Here is a 20,680-nt window from a genome sequence, read left to right on the forward strand (position 1 = left end):
ACAATCTAGTTCTTCCACTGAAATGCACACAATCTAGTTCTTCCACTGAAATGCATACAATCTAGTTCTTTCACTAAAATGCACACAATCTAGTTCTTCCACTAAAATGCACACAATCTAGTTCTTCCACTAAAATGCACACAATCTAGTTCTTCTACTGAAATGCACACAATCTAGTTCTTCTACTGAAATGCACACAATCTAGTTCTTCTACTGAAATGCACACAATATAGTTCTTCCACTGAAATGCACACAATCTAGTTCTTTCACTAAAATGCACACAATCTAGTTCTTCCACTAAAATGCACACAATCTAGTTCTTCCACTGAAATGCACACAATCTAGTTCTTCCACTGAAATGCACACAATCTAGTTCTTCCACTAAAATGCACACAATCTAGTTCTTCCACTAAAATGCACACAATCTAGTTCTTCTACTGAAATGCACACAATCTAGTTCTTCTACTGAAATGCACACAATCTAATTCTTCCATTGAAATGCACACAATCTAGTTCTTCCACTGAAATGCACACAACCTAGTTCTTCCACTGAAATGTACACAATCTAGTTCTTCTACTGAAATGCACACAATCTAGTTCTTCCACTGAAATGCACACAATCTAGTTCTTCCACTGAAATGCACACAATCTAGTTCTTCTACTAAGTTCCACACAATCTAGTTCTTCTACTGAAATGCACGCAATCTAGTTCTTCCACTGAATGCACACAATCTAGTTCTTCCACTGAAATGCACACAATCTAGTTCTTCCACTGAGTTGCACGCAATCTAGTTCTTCCACTGAAATGCACACAATCTAGTTCTTCCACTAAAATGCACGCAATCTAGTTCTTCCACTGAGTTGCACACAATCTAGTTCTTCCACTGAGTTGCACACAATCTAGTTCTTCCACTGAAATGCACACAATCTAGTTCTTCCACTAAAATGCACACAATCTAGTTCTTCCACTGAAATGCACACAATCTAGTTCTTCCACTGAAATGCACACAATCTAGTTCTTCTACTGAAATGCACACAATCTAGTTATTCTACTGAAATGCACACAATCTAGTTCTTCTACTGAAATGCACACAATCTAGTTCTTCCACTGAAATGCACGCAATCTAGTTATTTTACTGAAATGCACACAATCTAGTTCTTCTACTGAAATGCACACAATCTAGTTATTCTACTGAAATGCACACAATCTAGTTCTTCCACTGAAATGCACGCAATCTAGTTCTTCCACTGAAATGCACGCAATCTAGTTATTTTACTGAAATGCACACAATCTAGTTCTTCTACTGAAACGCACACAATCTAGTTCTTCTACTGAAATGCACACAATCTAGTTCTTCCACTGAAATGTACGCAATCTAGTTTTTTTACTGAAATGCACACAATCTAGTTCTTCCACTAAAATGCACACAATCTAGTTCTTCCACTGAAATGCACACAATCTAGTTCTTCCACTGAAATGCATACAATCTAGTTCTTTCACTAAAATGCACACAATCTAGTTCTTCCACTAAAATGCACACAATCTAGTTCTTCCACTAAAATGCACACAATCTAGTTCTTCTACTGAAATGCACACAATCTAGTTCTTCTACTGAAATGCACACAATCTAGTTCTTCTACTGAAATGCACACAATATAGTTCTTCCACTGAAATGCACACAATCTAGTTCTTTCACTAAAATGCACACAATCTAGTTCTTCCACTAAAATGCACACAATCTAGTTCTTCCACTGAAATGCACACAATCTAGTTCTTCCACTGAAATGCACACAATCTAGTTCTTCCACTAAAATGCACACAATCTAGTTCTTCCACTAAAATGCACACAATCTAGTTCTTCTACTGAAATGCACACAATCTAGTTCTTCTACTGAAATGCACACAATCTAATTCTTCCATTGAAATGCACACAATCTAGTTCTTCCACTGAAATGCACACAACCTAGTTCTTCCACTGAAATGTACACAATCTAGTTCTTCTACTGAAATGCACACAATCTAGTTCTTCCACTGAAATGCACACAATCTAGTTCTTCCACTGAAATGCACACAATCTAGTTCTTCTACTAAGTTCCACACAATCTAGTTCTTCTACTGAAATGCACGCAATCTAGTTCTTCCACTGAATGCACACAATCTAGTTCTTCCACTGAAATGCACACAATCTAGTTCTTCCACTGAGTTGCACGCAATCTAGTTCTTCCACTGAAATGCACACAATCTAGTTCTTCCACTAAAATGCACGCAATCTAGTTCTTCCACTGAGTTGCACACAATCTAGTTCTTCCACTGAGTTGCACACAATCTAGTTCTTCCACTGAAATGCACACAATCTAGTTCTTCCACTAAAATGCACACAATCTAGTTCTTCCACTGAAATGCACACAATCTAGTTCTTCCACTGAAATGCACACAATCTAGTTCTTCTACTGAAATGCACACAATCTAGTTATTCTACTGAAATGCACACAATCTAGTTCTTCTACTGAAATGCACACAATCTAGTTCTTCCACTGAAATGCACGCAATCTAGTTATTTTACTGAAATGCACACAATCTAGTTCTTCTACTGAAATGCACACAATCTAGTTATTCTACTGAAATGCACACAATCTAGTTCTTCCACTGAAATGCACGCAATCTAGTTCTTCCACTGAAATGCACGCAATCTAGTTATTTTACTGAAATGCACACAATCTAGTTCTTCTACTGAAACGCACACAATCTAGTTCTTCTACTGAAATGCACACAATCTAGTTCTTCCACTGAAATGTACGCAATCTAGTTTTTTTACTGAAATGCACACAATCTAGTTCTTCTACTGAAATGCACACAATCTAGTTCTTCCACTGAAATGCACGCAATCTAGTTCTTCCACTGAAATGCACACAATCTAGTTCTTCTACTGAAATGCACACAATCTAGTTCTTCCACTGAAATGCACACAATCTATTTCTTCCACTGAAATGCACACAATCTAGTTCTTCTACTGAAATGCACACAATCTAGTTCTTTTACTGAAATGCACACAATCTAGTTCTTCCACTGAAATGCACACAATCTAGTTCTTCCACTGAAATGCACACAATCTAGTTCTTCCACTAAAATGCACACAATCTAGTTCTTCCACTAAAATGCACACAATCTAGTTCTTCTACTGAAATGCACACAATCTAGTTCTTCTACTGAAATGCACGCAATCTAGTTCTTCCACTGAAATGCACACAATCTAGTTCTTCTACTGAAATGCACACAATCTAGTTATTCTACTGAAATGCACACAATCTAGTTCTTCTACTGAAATGCACACAATCTAGTTCTTCCACTGAAATGCACGCAATCTAGTTATTTTACTGAAATGCACACAATCTAGTTCTTCTACTGAAATGCACACAATCTAGTTATTCTACTGAAATGCACACAATCTAGTTCTTCCACTGAAATGCACGCAATCTAGTTCTTCCACTGAAATGCACGCAATCTAGTTATTTTACTGAAATGCACACAATCTAGTTCTTCTACTGAAACGCACACAATCTAGTTCTTCTACTGAAATGCACACAATCTAGTTCTTCCACTGAAATGTACGCAATCTAGTTTTTTTACTGAAATGCACACAATCTAGTTCTTCTACTGAAATGCACACAATCTAGTTCTTCCACTGAAATGCACGCAATCTAGTTCTTCCACTGAAATGCACACAATCTAGTTCTTCTACTGAAATGCACACAATCTAGTTCTTCCACTGAAATGCACACAATCTATTTCTTCCACTGAAATGCACACAATCTAGTTCTTCTACTGAAATGCACACAATCTAGTTCTTTTACTGAAATGCACACAATCTAGTTCTTCCACTGAAATGCACACAATCTAGTTCTTCCACTGAAATGCACACAATCTAGTTCTTCCACTAAAATGCACACAATCTAGTTCTTCCACTAAAATGCACACAATCTAGTTCTTCTACTGAAATGCACACAATCTAGTTCTTCTACTGAAATGCACGCAATCTAGTTCTTCCACTGAAATGCACACAATCTAGTTCTTCTACTGAAATGCACACAATCTAGTTCTTCCACTGAAATGCACGCAATCTAGTTCTTCCACTGAAATGCACACAATCTAGTTCTTCTACTGAAATGCACACAATCTAGTTCTTCCACTAAAATGCACACAATCTAGTTTTTCCACTAAAATGCACACAATCTAGTTCTTCCACTGAAATGCATACAATCTAGTTCTTCCACTGAAATTCACGCAATCTAGTTCTTCTACTGAAATGCACACAACTTAGTTCTTCCACTAAAATGCACACAATCTAGTTCTTTCACTAAAATGCACACAATCTAGTTCTTCCACTAAAATGCACACAATCTAGTTCTTCCACTAAAATACACACAATCTAGTTCTTCTACTGAAATGCACACAATCTAGTTCTTCTACTGAAATGCACATAATCTAGTTCTTCTACTGAAATGCACACAATCTAGTTCTTCTACTGAAATGCACACAATCTAGTTCTTCCACTGAAATGCACACAATCTAGTTCTTCCACTAAAATGCACACAATCTAGTTCTTCCACTAAAATGCACACAATCTAGTTCTTCCACTTAAATGCACACAATCTAGTTCTTCTACTGAAATGCACACAATCTAGTTCTTCCACTGAAATGCGCACAATCTAGTTCTTCCACTGAAATGCACACAATCTAGTTCTTCCACTGAAATGCACACAATCTAGTTCTTCCACTGAAATGCATACAATCTAGTTCTTCCACTGAAATTCACGCAATCTAGTTCTTCTACTGAAATGCACACAACTTAGTTCTTCCACTAAAATGCACACAATCTAGTTCTTTCACTAAAATGCACACAATCTAGTTCTTCCACTAAAATGCACACAATCTAGTTCTTCCACTAAAATACACACAATCTAGTTCTTCTACTGAAATGCACACAATCTAGTTCTTCTACTGAAATGCACATAATCTAGTTCTTCTACTGAAATGCACACAATCTAGTTCTTCTACTGAAATGCACACAATCTAGTTCTTCCACTGAAATGCACACAATCTAGTTCTTCCACTAAAATGCACACAATCAATTCTTCCACTGAAATGCACGCAATCTAGTTCTTCTACTGAAATGCACACAATCTAGTTCTTCCACTGAAATGCACACAATCTAGTTCTTCTACTGAAATGCACACAATCTAGTTCTTCCACTGAAATGCACACAATCTAGTTCTTCCACTGAGTTGCACACAATCTAGTTCTTCCACTGAGTTGCACACAATCTAGATCTTCTACTGAAATGCACGCAATCTAGTTCTTCCACTGAGTTGCACACAATCTAGTTCTTCCACTGAGTTGCACACAATCTAGTTCTTCCACTGAAATGCACACAATCTAGTTCTTCCACTGAGTTGCACGCAATCTAGTTCTTCCACTGAAATGCACACAATCTAGTTCTTCCACTGAAATGCACGCAATCTAGTTCTTCCACTGAGTTGCACACAATCTAGTTCTTCCACTGAGTTGCACACAATCTAGTTCTTCCACTGAAATGCACACAATCAATTCTTCCACTGAAATGCACGCAATCTAGTTCTTCTACTGAAATGCACACAATCTAGTTCTTCCACTGAAATGCACACAATCTAGTTCTTCTACTGAAATGCACACAATCTAGTTCTTCCACTGAAATGCACACAATCTAGTTCTTCCACTGAAATGCACACAATCTAGTTCTTCTACTGAGTTGCACACAATCTAGTTCTTCTACTGAAATGCACACAATCTAGTTCTTCTACTGAGTTGCACACAATCTAGATCTTCTACTGAAATGCACGCAATCTAGTTCTTCCACTGAGTTGCACACAATCTAGTTCTTCCACTGAAATGCACACAATCTAGTTCTTCTACTGAGTTGCACGCAATCTAGTTCTTCCACTGAAATGCACACAATCTAGTTCTTCCACTGAAATGCACGCAATCTAGTTCTTCCACTGAGTTGCACACAATCTAGTTCTTCCACTGAGTTGCACACAATCTAGTTCTTCCACTGAAATGCACACAATCAAGTTCTTCCACTGAAATGCACGCAATCTAGTTCTTCTACTGAAATGCACACAATCTAGTTCTTCTACTGAAATGCACACAATCTAGTTCTTCCACTGAGTTGCACACAATCTAGTTCTTCCACTGAAATGCACACAATCAAGTTCTTCCACTGAAATGCACGCAATCTAGTTCTTCTACTGAGTTGCACGCAATCTAGTTCTACTGAAATGCACACAATCTAGTTCTTCTACTGCGTTTCACGCAGTCTAGTTTTCCACTGATTCGCACAGAGTCTACTTCAGTGGCGTAGTGATGTTAGGAGATGGGGGGGGGGGGATTTCAAAATAGCCAGGGCCCTCACTTCAGATGAGTGCTCGAATTTTTATTTACATTAAATTTTAAATATTATGTTGCGCATAGTCTACTTCTTAAGTGTATCTGTCTCTTCTCTCTATCCACTTTGTAAGCACCTCTGCCGTTTCAACACCAACAATATAATCCCCAGTGTTGTTCCTGGTCCTCGGCAACAGCCACCTGAAGTTACAAGGCAGATCGCCTTTTGCCAGAACGCTAGACTCAGCCACGTAAGCAGTTGGAAGCTTCTCCACTGTCTAAACATTGTGCCCATTTCCCGCCTTTAAACGTACACCATAGACACCACCAATGCCAAGACCTAATAATAAAATTGCTAATGGTGTCTAATGACTGATAGTAATACTAGGATTTGCAGCTGATGTACCAAAAGGAACGGCAGTGCCGATGCAGTTTGGGTTCAGCGGGGTCCCAGGTTCTGTCAGAGTTTAGCAATGGGTGCTGCAAACCGCCGTAGGGTCGCCAGTTCCTAAATTTTTCTCAGGGTTCACTACCGAAGCCTTTCCCATGATTAGGTATAGCTGCGAGGCATCAGTGGCTTGAATTCAGAGTGCTTCTCCTTGGCTAACGAGCCCCTCCTGCCCGAAGCTTACTGGTTTAGGCGCCAGTTACTCGCCTTTGCCCCTTCTCTTGTTATTGAGAACAGTTCCGCCGGACTCAATATCTGAGCCACACGTGAAGGCCATGAGTTGGACTGGTTGTCAGAAGTTATTTGAGACGCATGCCATTAGTAAGCATTTTATAGGTAGTGGAGTGCCTACATCCATTACCACTTCCGGCTATGACAGCCTTGTTTCAAATATCCGTTTTTGTTATATATAATATTAAATGATAGATGATTGAGACTTTCACATATAGGTGTTGTTAATAATTCGGCATATCGGCCGAAAGTAAGCTGTATACATATATCAAGTGCTTTTTTGTAAAAAAAAAAACAACAACAAAGTGCCGGTACTAATACTAATAAATTAACAATAAACGTTGAATTACAAGAAAAGTAATATTTTTTTACCCACATCAAAAAAGGTGCCAGTACCCCGTAACGGTGCGTACCGGCACAAAAATATATGTATATCTCATTCATCTTTCTTTTAATTTAATTTTTTTGCGGGGTTATTGCTACTTAATACATTGATACCGGATCGATTCTTATGGCCTAAGTATACAAGCAGGATATCGAGCATTGGAAAAATTTATTTTTTAAGTACAAAGTTTTATGGAAGAGGCAATATATTAGTTGTTTGAAGTTTGTAACTTCTTAAATTCAGGCTAAAAATATCGAAGCCTACATTTTTACACTCATTTCTAAACAATTAGAAGAGATGGACTGACTCATAATGTAGCTTGTGTACATCTGCAAAAACACAAACTCTCTTTGTAATCTTATCAGTGAGACTTTCAAAACTAATTTTAAAAAACTTAGTGATTATTTTTACTGTATATTTTTATGTATTATTTCTTTTTTAGAATAAGGATATAAGCCAAAATTTGCCCTATAACTTTGTCTTACAGAAAAAAAAACATGAAAATTACGTCTATTTATACAGAGTTATTTTAGTTACCTAGTAATATAAAATATATTGAACTAACACGTACATTCATCATAATGCAGCCATGCAATTAATCTTTCATGAACATAGCATTATTTAGGACCAATATTTTACAAAGCTGCTTGGAGAAATCAGGTATACCCATCAGGAGAAAACACGACCCCTTTACTCAAGAAAGAATTAAGAAACTAGAGCAGACACAAAATAGACAGTGACATTCATAGCAAACTAATATTCAAAATTCATTAGAGTAACACCTTTTTAACTAATCATTTAAAGTTTAAAATCACTACAATTTTTTTCCACAATTATTTTGGGTATGAAATTGTGTATCGGAAAATGCCGGGTACTTGAAATAAGCTAGTCCTAAAAAAAACAACACAGATCTTGGGTAAAAGACTCATAAAAAAAAAGTACTGTAAATGTGTAATTTCACGCGCTAGTTTCAGGTCTTTTCTTTTTATAGCCTCTATCGGGTTATATCCCAACTACCGTATTTTTGTGCAGAATTTTTTTTTCTATCAGGCACACTTAAAATTATAGTATAATAATGTCAGTTTAATTTAAAAAGAGAACTGAAAAATGCAAAGATATAATAGGAAAAAAGGCACTTCCGTTCCAATTTATGATTCTACTTTTTAATCAAAGAAACGCATTAGTCCTACATTGCACATTGAAAGTAAGTAAAATTAATTATACGTGATTAACACAAAAAAAACTCTCGTATTTTTTCAGACCATCTGACAATCTGGAAGGTTTTATCTACACACCAAAAACTCCAGGACTCATGTATGCTGGGAAGAAGTTGTTTAACCCTTACCAGCACTTTGGTCAGTCCACATTGTGGCCCAGAGGATATCCACTGACCAAGATTGGAGCGGTCAATAACAGATCCTACTGGTAAATATTTCTGTCGTTGAACACTCCAGCATCTTTTAATACAATTTATTAGGAAATCTATCTTCTGAGAGCTGCCTAAGTGAATAAATATTGTTAGGACTTGTCCTTTTACGTCAAATCCTTGTTTTTGCACTCTCGTATGTTTGCAGCTCCTTTTTGACATTTGACACCATGACATGAGATAATGTACATAATAATGAATATACAAGTCTAAAGTCCAATCGGTACAGTATAGAAGTAAAATGAACATAAAATTATCATTAAGACTACTTTAATGAATAATACCTTTGTTTATTGGCGAGATAATGTACAAGTGACAAATCAATTCATATCGCATCACGTCGAGCTTTCTTTGCATCAAGGTCACCTACAACATCATCTAGATCAATGCTGTCTAGTATTTTTGACTTCAAGTGAATAGCAAGATTAAGTGGCAGTGGAGTAATATTAAATGTAAAAAATAATGACTATCATTTGGGGGACCCCACAAGTGGGGCTCTGGGCACTTTCGAATTTGGACCAACAGTCACCCACCCTAGCAACGCCACTGTTTGGATGAATCTATAAAGGGACCAACAACAAGGTTCCAAGTGTCATAGGTGACGTGTTCAGTTACAAGCGGATTGGTATGGAGTTGGTGGAGTTGGTGGAGTTGTCGCATGGTCTCGAAATTGCCACGCTACGAATACATTCACCTTTCTTAACCTTCACATGTCGGTTAGTATGTTAAACCGTTGGAGCACCACAAAAGATCTGTAAATCGTTTTTCTCCAATCCTCTCTGAGTTAACGTTTTTTGACAGTGGTTTGCGGGTCTTCCTGGGGTCCAATTGCTGTATTAAATCTGTTTCTAATCTCTTCATTCGTGATGCAGTCTTTGTAAGTGACATCTGGGATCTTTCTGTAGCATCTTAGTTCTATTGCTAGCATTCTCTTCTCGAGATCTGCAGTAAGCGTCCTGGATTCGCATGCATGTAAGAATGTGGCCGTGACCATAGAGCGCATCAGTCTGATTTTTGTGTGGAGGGCTATGCCTTTGTCTTTCCAGATTGTTTTGAGTTTTGCAAGTGCTGCTGTGGACTGTGAAATTCTGACCAGTAGTTCAGGTTTGGTTCTTTCATCTGAGACAATAGCTCATAGATATTTAAAGCTACTGACACTTGTCAGCTTTTTGCCACCAATGCTGATTTGTCTTTTAAAGCCATTTTAGATAGTAGTAATAATTTGTGTTTATTCGGCATTGATTTGCATACCGTTTTCTGAGGAAGTATTGTCTGTGCGCATCAACAAGTCAGCTAGTTCTTCTTCTGCACCTAATCTATGTCGTCCGCAAAGCGCGAGCTAGTAATTTTTCTTCCTTCAATAGTTGCAGGAACTTCGTAGCACTCGAAAACATTTTCCACTATACTTTCAAGGAATGTTGAAAATAGTTGGTGAGAGTAGGCAGCCTTGTCTCAGTTCTGAGAGTTAGATAGATAGATAGATAGATAGATAGATAGATAGATAGATAGATAGATAGATAGATAGATAGATAGATAGATAGATAGATAGATAGATAGATAGATAGATAGATAGATAGATAGATAGATAGATAGATAGATAGATAGATAGATAGATAGATAGATAGATAGATAGATAGATAGATAGATAGATAGACAGCCGGACGGACGGACGGACGGACGGATGGATGGATGGATGGACGGACAAATGGATGGATGGATAATAGATAGATAGATAGATAGATAGATAGATAGATAGATAGATAGATAGATAGATAAATAGATAGATAGATAGATAGATAGATAGATAGATAGATAGATAGATAGATAGATACATTAACTGTGTATTTATTTTCAAAAGGTTATCCAGCAGTTGGACTTCACCCACAATTCAACAGGGAACTGTAAACGGAGACCCAGATGTCGATGCTATTTTTAGACTGACGAGGAAATCGGAGACGTCACCACTTAACGTGACTTTTGACTCACACGCCCCTCCAGTTCTAGTGCCCCAAGGTGTCTTCAGTCCATTTAACTCCCAGAACACTTTGTTTCATGAACGAGCCTTCTGGGCCTTGTTGATCCCAACAGGGACCACGTTTAGAATGTGTGACATATGGAGGGGCTACTGGGCTCAGAGGTTGATGTGGGAAATAGGAGACAGGCTGGCCTTCTTCCCTCCAAATGCTCACCAAATCAGAAGTGCTCACTCCTACATGGAGGACGCTGAGGACGAGAAGGACATGTACTTTCAGACGGACACTGATTGATTTCTTGACCAACTGGACATGTCCTTCAAGTATGACCTTCTTTCAATGTGTTCTCAAACTAACGTCTGACATGGCCGATAAACATTTTTGGAAATCGGAAGAAATTGAACTCACAAGTCGTTGGCTGGAGGATTTGTTAGAATTAGGATATCCTGAACCTACTCGAGTCATAGAAGTTTTAACATTAAGTGAAAATGAAACTTTAAAACTAGAAGATTATAATATCTTTCACTATGACATTTTTCAACATGAAACTCGTCTTACTAATGTTACTTTGATACCTGTTGAACAGAAATCCCCACAAGTGGCAGATTTCGATATGCAAGATAGTGTTTCTCAAAAAGCCTTCGAGAGTCTCTCAAAAATATGCCCGAACATTACAAAATTGGTGAACGGACCAATTGATGTTTTCTATTCACAATACTACTATGATATATTGTTAGTGATCGTATTTAACAGGCCAGGTTTTTACTTCAATGTTCGATACCTTGATGCTCTATACGGCGACATTTTTCCAAACATTATTTACTGCGGCGACAACGCTTCTCAGTTTATGGAACAAACTAAAAATTTGGGAAAACAGTTTAGTTTTATAGAAGAGCCTTTGGACGGTGGGGTAGTAGGCTATATTTGTGCAGTTAGAGCTATAGAGATGAACTTTAATGTCAAGGGATTCCTGATCATGGGTGATGACGTCTTATTTAAACATTGGACGTTTTTGAACATCACAAAGGAACATTTCTGGACAACTTTCGAAGGGACACGTACCTTTATCAATGTTACCGAGTCAAACCACTCGTGGGCCGGGTGGAAAGGGAAAGCAGGTAAACCAGCGTTTGACAAAACTATGGAAGACTTGAATAGCAATAAAAACGTTCCTCAATACATCAACAATACTTCTTTGTTTCTGGACAGCATTTGGAACTTTACAGGCCAGCGTGGTATAATAGAAGCATCATTAAGTGACTTTTTATTACATCCCTGCTGCTAAACGCCTTCAAACTAGTTGGTACATGACCAGGTTTTACAAAAATCACTTTTTCTCGGAAATCGCCGTGCCTACTGTGGTACGAGGCCTTGAAACGAAAAAGGGCATGATTCTTATAAATGGTTCAAGTCTTTGGGGTGGATCTCGCTCGAGGCCTTTTAAATTCTATTCAAAAGTTCAACATTTTTTCCATCCAATGAAAATTTCGAACTCGGCCACAATACTGGATGTGTGCAATGTCTACGCCCCTGATGTTTTGAGATATAACTTTGGTCTTACGTTATCAAATAACACTATGGTTTAGTTTAAAACGATTCGTTTATGGTCAGGTTCAAAAATGAAATAATTATACTTTATATCCTCTCAAAACAGAAAACTAAGTATCAATTTTTAAAAAGTCTTAGTTTTAGTCTTTACCAAAAGCTAAAATATATTTCTTTTAATGACAAAAGTAAAAATGCATGTATGATAACCATCTAAATTAGCACAATTTTAGCTCCCCTGTCATGTTTATCTCCTCTTCCCCTAAGTATAGGTAAGCCTTTAGGTAATCTAAACTGTTAACACTCTTGACACGGCATATCAAACAATATCAGAAATTAACTGGGCTCACTGCAATGGCTGCTCCATTTTTGGCCAAAATAAATTGAACAGGCATTTGGGAAGTTTTACAAAGACATGAACATAAATCTGTCTATATATAACACACGCAAGGGATTACTTTTGTGTGCTGATTACTCTTAATTACTATTAATCTGACAAACGTTATTAAGATGTGAACATTGAATGTACATTTTTTCTCTATGTTGTCTACAAACTGCATACTTTGTCCTGACCACCAGTTAGACTTAGGAAGTTTGAGTTGTAGTTGTTTTTTCGTACATCTAGTAAGAGTCGACAGACTATGTCACTATCCTATTTTATATCGGATTCAAGTTAGATAAAATTAGCTAAACCCCTTTTTATTTTACTATACCTCTATTCAATTCGTAACTTCGTGGAATTTTTGAAAACCTAAAACGTTGATGGAAGGCGTTGTGGTTGAGCGGTAAAGCTAGGCTTCTAAACTGGGGGTCCCGGGTTCGAATCCTGGTGAAGACTGGAATTTTTTTTATTTTGGGATTTCTGTGCGCCTCTAAGTACACCCAGCACTAATGTGACATGGCATTATTTGGGTAAAAGTAAAGGCGGTTGGTCGTTGTGCTGGCCACATGACACCATCATTAAACGATAAACAGATGACCATTACATCATCGGCCCAAGGCCTGAAATGGGAACTTAAAAACCTGGATGGGTGGGCACTGATCTTCAAAACGGCTTTAATCATTTTCCTAGAAACTTTGACTGTTAATGTGTGTCGCTGGGAAAAGAATTACTAGCTCGTTGGCCTTGATGTAAGACATCAAGATGTTTTTCTAAGTCAAATAAAAGAAAATGTAACGGAATTTTTAACTTGCATTAATTCGACTACAGAAAAATGTCCTAAAAAAACTGTGACTGAAAAAAATCAATTCTTAATGTCAATATCTAGTCATAACATTTCAAACCGAGATAGCAACTAGACATTTGTAACAGTTATATATACTACATTATATGCTTTTCAAATGTATTTCTGTATTACGTTTCATTCAAACTGAAATTAAATGAAATAAAACAATGTATAGAAAAAAAAATAAGGTTAAAAAAAAACAATGCTTTAGCTGTTCTTTAATTATTAGATCTTTATCTATATAACAAATAATCAACAAAAAAGTCTTCGAGACTCGATAAGTTATACAGTGTTACAAATCATATCTAGATATAGATTTAGATAGATCTATTGGGCAGTGTTCATATGAATTAGTCGTATTGCCCCAAAGATAATAAATCTTGTCTTCGAATCCGAAGATTTATGAGAGGGCCGATTTTTGAGTATGTGTTTCCACGCAAACTGTCTTTGTGTAATCTTGTTAAAAATTTATTTTGCATGTTAAAAGGATGGTAATGCCAAATAAATTTAAAGTCAGTTTTTTTTTCTACGCTACATCTCACTTGATTTTGTTCCCACTCGTCTCTCTCCCTCTCTCCCTCTCTCCCTCTCTCTCCTTTCACTCTCGGTCTTCCTCTCCCATTATTAACTACACTTGTATAGCGCATTTTTCATCCTATAGTATGCTCACTGCGTTTTGTTCTAATCTTTTTTTTTTGTGAACCTTTCGGGGTGAGGGGAGCAGATGCGTAGTGACGGGTCTAGGGGGGGTGGGCGCGACGCCCCGGACGCCACCCTCAGCGGGGAGCCACACGCAGAGAAGCGCCGAAAAATAAAATTATTGTAGATATTTTAGATAAGTAATACATTATAAGAATATTTGTACTATATTATTATTTAATACTATTTATTTATAAGCTTATATTTATATGTGGTGCTTATAGCAATCTGCAAGATAGAGTCTCTCAAAAATATGCACAAATATTATAAAAATGGTGACAGCATCAACTGACATTTTCTATTTAAACAATTTCTTTGATTTTTGTTGGTGATTGCATTTAATTGGCCAGGTTTTTACTCCAATGTTCGGTTCCTTGATGCTCTATACAGCGAAATTTTTCCAAATATTATTTACTGCGGCGACAACGCTGCTCAGTTTATGGAACAAACTAAACATTTAGGAAAACAGTTAAGTTTTATAGAAGAGCCTCTGGACAGGGGTCTAGTTGGCTACATGTGTGCAGTTAGAGCTATAAAGATGAACTTTAACGTCAAGGAACTCCTAATCATGGGAGATGACGTCTTATTTAAACATTGAACGTTTTTAAACATTACAAAGGAACATTTTTGGACAACATTCGAAGGGGGACATAATTTTATTAATGTTTCCGAGTCAAACCACTGGTGGTCCTGGTGGAAAATGAATATAGGAAAACCAGCGTTTGACAAAACTATGGAGGACTTAAAAAGTAATCACAGTGTCCCAAAATACATCAACAATACATCTTTCTTTCTGGACAGCTTGTGGAATTTTACTGGCAGCTCTGAGTTAATTGAAGCCTCACTAAGCGACTTGTATTACATCCCTGCTGTTAAACGCCTTCAAACAAGTTGGTATATGAAAAAGTTTCTTAATACTCACGTGTTTTTGGAAATCGCTGTGCCCACTGTGATTCGAGGCCTGGAAACAAAACGAAATGTAGTTCTGATTAATGGGTCAAGCCTTTGGGGCGGCGATCGCGCAAAGCCTTTCAAAATCTATTCAAATGTTCAACATTTTCTCCACCCAGTGAAATTAACGAACCCCGTGACTTATTCTGATATGTGCACTGTATATGTTCCTGATGTCTTGAAATATAGCTTCAGCTACACATTATCTGTTCAGTAGGACTATAACCCTTTTCACTCATAAAATGTAAAAAAAAAAAATTGATATGCAATAATTTAACACCAAACCCTAGTTTTTCTGAACCAGACCATGCAGAATATAAATATGTTCCGTGTCGTTTGATCAAACTGATTGAATGGACAAGCAGTTTGCAAATTATAACACGTTAAGCAATTCTGTTTTATTTTTCACAAGTAAAATATGTATTTTAAAATGATAGGACTTTGTGGGGGGCGGGGGGAAAGTTAGATGATAAGATAAGATAAGACAAGATAAATTAAGATAAGATAATTTTATTGGTCCAAACAAAAGGATTACAACGGTCGACCTCAATATGACTACTATAACAATAATGTCAAGGATGGAAATACAAACAACATAAAAAGCGCACACACACACACACACACACACACAGCGCTTGAAATGGGATTGATAAGCTTCTAGGTGACGACAAATGACCTTGAAACACACACACACACAGCGCTTGAAATGGGGTTGATAAGCTTCTAGGTGACGACAAATGATCTTAAAACACACACACACACACAGCGCTTGAAATGGGGTTGATAAGCTTCTAGGTGACGACAAATGATCTTGAAACACACACATACACAGCGATTGAAATGGGGTTGATAAGCTTCTAGGTGACGACAAATGATCTTGAAACACACACACACACACAGCGCTTGAAATGGGGTTGATAAGCTTCTAGGTGACGACAAATGATCTTGAAACACACACACACACACAGCGCTTGAAATGGGGTTGATAAGCTTCTAGGTGACGACAAATGATCTTGAAACACACACACACACAGCGCTTGAAATGGGATTGATAAGCTTCTAGGTGACGACAAATGATCTTGAAACACACACACACACACAGCGCTTGAAATGGGGTTGATAAGCTTGTAGGTGACGACAAATGACCTTGAAACACACACACACACAGCGCTTGAAATGGGGTTGATAAGCTTCTGGGTGACGACAAATGACCTTGAAACACACACACACACACACAGCGATTGAAATGGGGTTGATAAGCTTCTGGGTGACGACAAATGACCTTGAAACACACACACAGCGATTGAAATGTGGTTGATAAGCTTCTAGGTGACGACAAATGACCTTGAAACACACACACACTGAAATAGGAACAAGAGCAACATTAAAAAAATATTTAAAAAAAAAAAAGGTTATATTAATTGTAATTGTTTCAATTAGTTTGGATCAGTCACGTTTTTAAATGTGTATTTAATGTAGTTTAACAATAATAAACCTGTGTGATAAAAACATATTTTTATCAATTGTGTTTTTGTTTCGCGCTATTTCATGCCTTCAGCTTTCTCCATACGCTATGATTGTATCCTTGTCTGGACCCTCTAGGATAGGGGTTCTCAACCTGTGGGTCGCGACCCCCTTGGGGGTCGATTGACAATTTGCCAGGGGTCGCCTAAGACCATCGAAAATATAGATTGTTCTTGTCTATTCTTCTGTTGCTGTGTGTGTGTGTGTGTTAGGGGGTCGCGTCAAAGTGGGGGATTCTAAAAGGGGTCGCCGACCTTAAAAGGTTGAGAACCGCTGCTCTAGGAAAAGGAGAGGTGGGAAGAAGAGGGTATCTCTTTGACTGTTACCGTGATCGCTTTAAAAAAAAGATGTACTTAAGGGAACTAATTCAACTTAAAACACCACTGTCAAGTACAATTTCTTTCCCTTGTTCGATACCATAAAATAAAATTACCAATACTTAAAAAACTGATTGGATATTTTTATGTCGATTCTTGTTTTGTCAGGCACAAGATAATTGTGCAAAAAATAAACATAATCTTTGATTGGGTGTGGGAGAAATTACAAGTACAAACTTTTTACCAGACAGACAGACAGAGTCAGGTGATAAAGGCTTTGTAATAAAAAGTTTTGAAATCTTTCTATACTAGCCTTAATGGAGAGAAGCCACCCTCTTCGTCCAGATCTTATGAATGGCCTCAATTTCGTCGCGAAACGACGAATGGTCATCTCACTGAAATGTGATGAACGCCTGGCCATTGGATATCTGATGTAACTGTGGTTTAATGTCTTTAAGGAATTTATATGTTGTTTTTTTTTTTTGTTTCTTGCTCATGACACTGTCCCCCAAACACCCTAATAGAAAGAAAACTATATGATAAGATAATTTTATTGATCCAATCAAATGGAAATTCAGTTAGACTACAATTGACAACATCAGCGTTACTACTGTACAATAACAGTATAGATGAAAAAATCCAACATTCACACACGAAAAAGATACACATTCACAACCAGCTCTTTATGAATTTGACTTCTATGTACTTCTCGAAGACGACAGCTGATCTTGTAACACTCTGACCGAAAGTGGGATAAAGGAGTTTTTAAATCTTTCTGTTTTTGTCCTAATGGAAAGGAGACGACCACTTCGTTCAGACCTTATTTAACAGTGGTTTAATGGGTGCAGGTTGTCCTTAAGAATCGAGAGTGTTTTGGAAAGGCATTTTTCATGAAAAAGCTCTTAAATATTGAGAGCAATATTTTTCAGATGAAATATTTTTTTCTCTCTATTAGTAGCTGGACAACATCTATGGAGAGCTCCCTGATTTGGAAACAACTGCGCAGTCCATCTCATGTATTAGTCTAGACATCTGAACGCTCCAACAGTTCCTCTAAAATATTGGTCTAGACATCTGAACGCTCCAACAGTTCATCTCATATATTGATCTAGACATCTGAACGCTTCAACAGTTCATCTCATATATTGGTCTAGACATCTGAACGCTTCAACAGTTCATCTCATATATTGATCTTGACATCTGAACGCTGAAACAGTTCATCTCATATATTGATCTAGACATCTGAACGCTCCAACAGTTTATCTCATATATTGGTCTAGTCATCTGAACGCTCCAACAGTTTATCTCATATATTGGTCTAGACATCTGAAAGCTCCAACAGTTCCTCTCTTATATTGGTCTAGACATCTGAACGCTCCAACTGTTCATCTCATATATTGGTCTAGACATCTGAACGCTCCAACAGTTCATCTCATATATTGGTCTAGACATCTGAACGTTCCAACAGTTCATCTCAGATATTGGTCTAGACATCTGAACACTCAAGCAGTTCATCTCATATATTGGTCCAGACATTTGAACGCTCCAATAGTTCATCTCATATATTGGTCTCTAGACATCTGAACGCTCCAACAGTTCCTCTCATATATTGCTCTAGTCATCTGAACACTCCAACAGTTCATGTCATGTATTGGTCTAGACATCTGAACACTACAAAAGTTCATCTTATATATTGGTCTAGACATCTGAACACTCCAACAGTTCATCTCATGTATTGGTCTAGACATCTAAACGCTCCAACAGTTCATCTCATGTATTGGTCTAGTCATCTGAACGCTCCAACAGTTCATCTCATATATTGGTCTAGTCATCTGAACGCTCCAACAGTTCATCTCATATATTGGTCTAGACATCTGAACGCACCAACATAATAATGAGAACGAGGAAGACGAAGAAGAATAAGTTTCTTAATCCAATAGCTATTTTAGATTGCAAGAGGATTAGCGTCTTGAAGAGGGCAACATAAGACCCTATACCTTTCCAATGCGCGTGTCTCTGACCGCGTCATCGCCTAGATAGGGTTTGAAGAGTGAAGTAGGCCTACTAATAGAGAGAAAAAAAATATTTCATCTGAAATGTATTGCGCTCAATATTAACTCATTCATAATTTTTACAAGGTGTTTAAAGTTGTTGTCAAAAAAGTGATTTTTGAATTGATTTACGCATCCTGGTGAAATGTTGTGAAGATTGGTGAAGACTGGGATTTTTTTAAATTTTATTTTTGAGTTCACCCAGCTCTTATGGGTATCTGACATTAGTTTGGGGAAAAGTAGAGGCGGTTGATCGTTATGTTGGCCACGTGACACCCTCGTTAACCGTGGGATACAGAAACGGATGACAAAATAATTAATTAACAATAAATTATTTGCAAATTTGTTGTTTTTATTGTTATTTTAATGGATTCGTATTTTTTATAGGTACAATAAATAATTCATGCTTCCTCCGTCTGTACCTTGAAGAATATGAGTACAGTCTCCTTAATGTTCAGAGTTAGAGGACTTAGTGTGTTAGTGCCAACAGTCTCCTTAATGTTTAGAGTTAGAGGACACTGAGTGTTAGTGACAACAGTCTCCTTAATGTTTAGAGTTAGAGGACACTGAGTGTTAGTGTCAACAGTCTCCTTATTATTTAGAGTTAGATGACATAGAGTGTTAGTGACAACAGCCTCCTTAATATTTAGAGTTAGAGGACACTGAGTGTTAGTGTCAACAGTCTCCTTAATATTTAGAGTTAGAGGACATAGAGTGTTAGTGTCAACAGTCTCCTTAATATTTAGAGTTAGAGGACACTGAGTGTTAGTGTCAACAGTCTCCTTAATATTTAGAGTTAGAGGACATAGAGTGTTAGTGTCAACAGTCTCCTTAATATTTAGAGTTAGAGGACACTGAGTGTTAGTGTCAACAGTCTCCTTATTATTTAGAGTTAGATGACATAGAGTGTTAGTGACAACAGCCTCCTTAATATTTAGAGTTAGAGGACACTGAGTGTTAGTGTCAACAGTCTCCTTAATATTTAGAGTTAGAGGACATAGAGTGTTAGTGTCAACAGTCTCCTTAATATTTAGAGTTAGAGGACACTGAGTGTTAGTGACAACAGTCTCCTTAATGTTTAGAGTTAGAGGACACTGAGTGTTAGTGACAACAGTCTCCTTAATGTTTAGAGTTAGAGGACACTGAGTGTTAGTGTCAACGGTCTCCTTAATATTTAGAGTTAGAGGACATAGAGTGTTAGTGTCAACGGTCTCCTTAATATTTAGAGTTAGAGGACACTGAGTGTTAGTGTCAACGGTCTCCTTAATATTTAGAGTTAGGGGACACTGAGTGTTAGTGTCAACAGTCTCCTTAATATTTAGAGTTAGAGGACATAGAGTGTTAGTGACAACAGTCTCCTTAATATTTAGAGTTAGAGGACTTAGAGTATCAGTGCGAAGACCTAAGCCCATTTTCAATCAGTCAGCTGACAAATTTCGAGGCACAACAAACAAGCGGCAGTTGGTCGTTGTATTGGCAACAT

The 20,680-nt window shown here is 37.4% G+C and overlaps 1 protein-coding gene across 4 annotated transcripts in view; it reads left to right on the top strand.

Annotated features, from left to right (window-relative positions):
- The window catches only part of LOC106078819 (uncharacterized), a 69,934-nt gene that overhangs the window by 21,215 nt on the left and 28,039 nt on the right, over positions 1–20,680 (top strand). The window contains exons 4-5 of one of the 4 annotated variants that reach the window (XM_056042532.1): positions 8,746–8,910; positions 10,770–11,178. The exons of 2 other annotated variants lie outside the window; for them this stretch is intronic. In XM_056042532.1, coding sequence (XP_055898507.1) covers positions 8,746–8,910; positions 10,770–11,178 — 574 coding nt within the window. Of the gene's footprint in view, positions 1–8,745; positions 8,911–10,769; positions 11,179–20,680 lie in introns of those variants that run through there. One more of the 4 variants, XM_056042528.1, reaches the window with a different exon arrangement.

This window comes from Biomphalaria glabrata, chromosome 9, assembly GCF_947242115.1.
Source record: "Biomphalaria glabrata chromosome 9, xgBioGlab47.1, whole genome shotgun sequence".
In the NCBI taxonomy this organism is placed as follows: Eukaryota; Metazoa; Mollusca; class Gastropoda; family Planorbidae; genus Biomphalaria; species Biomphalaria glabrata.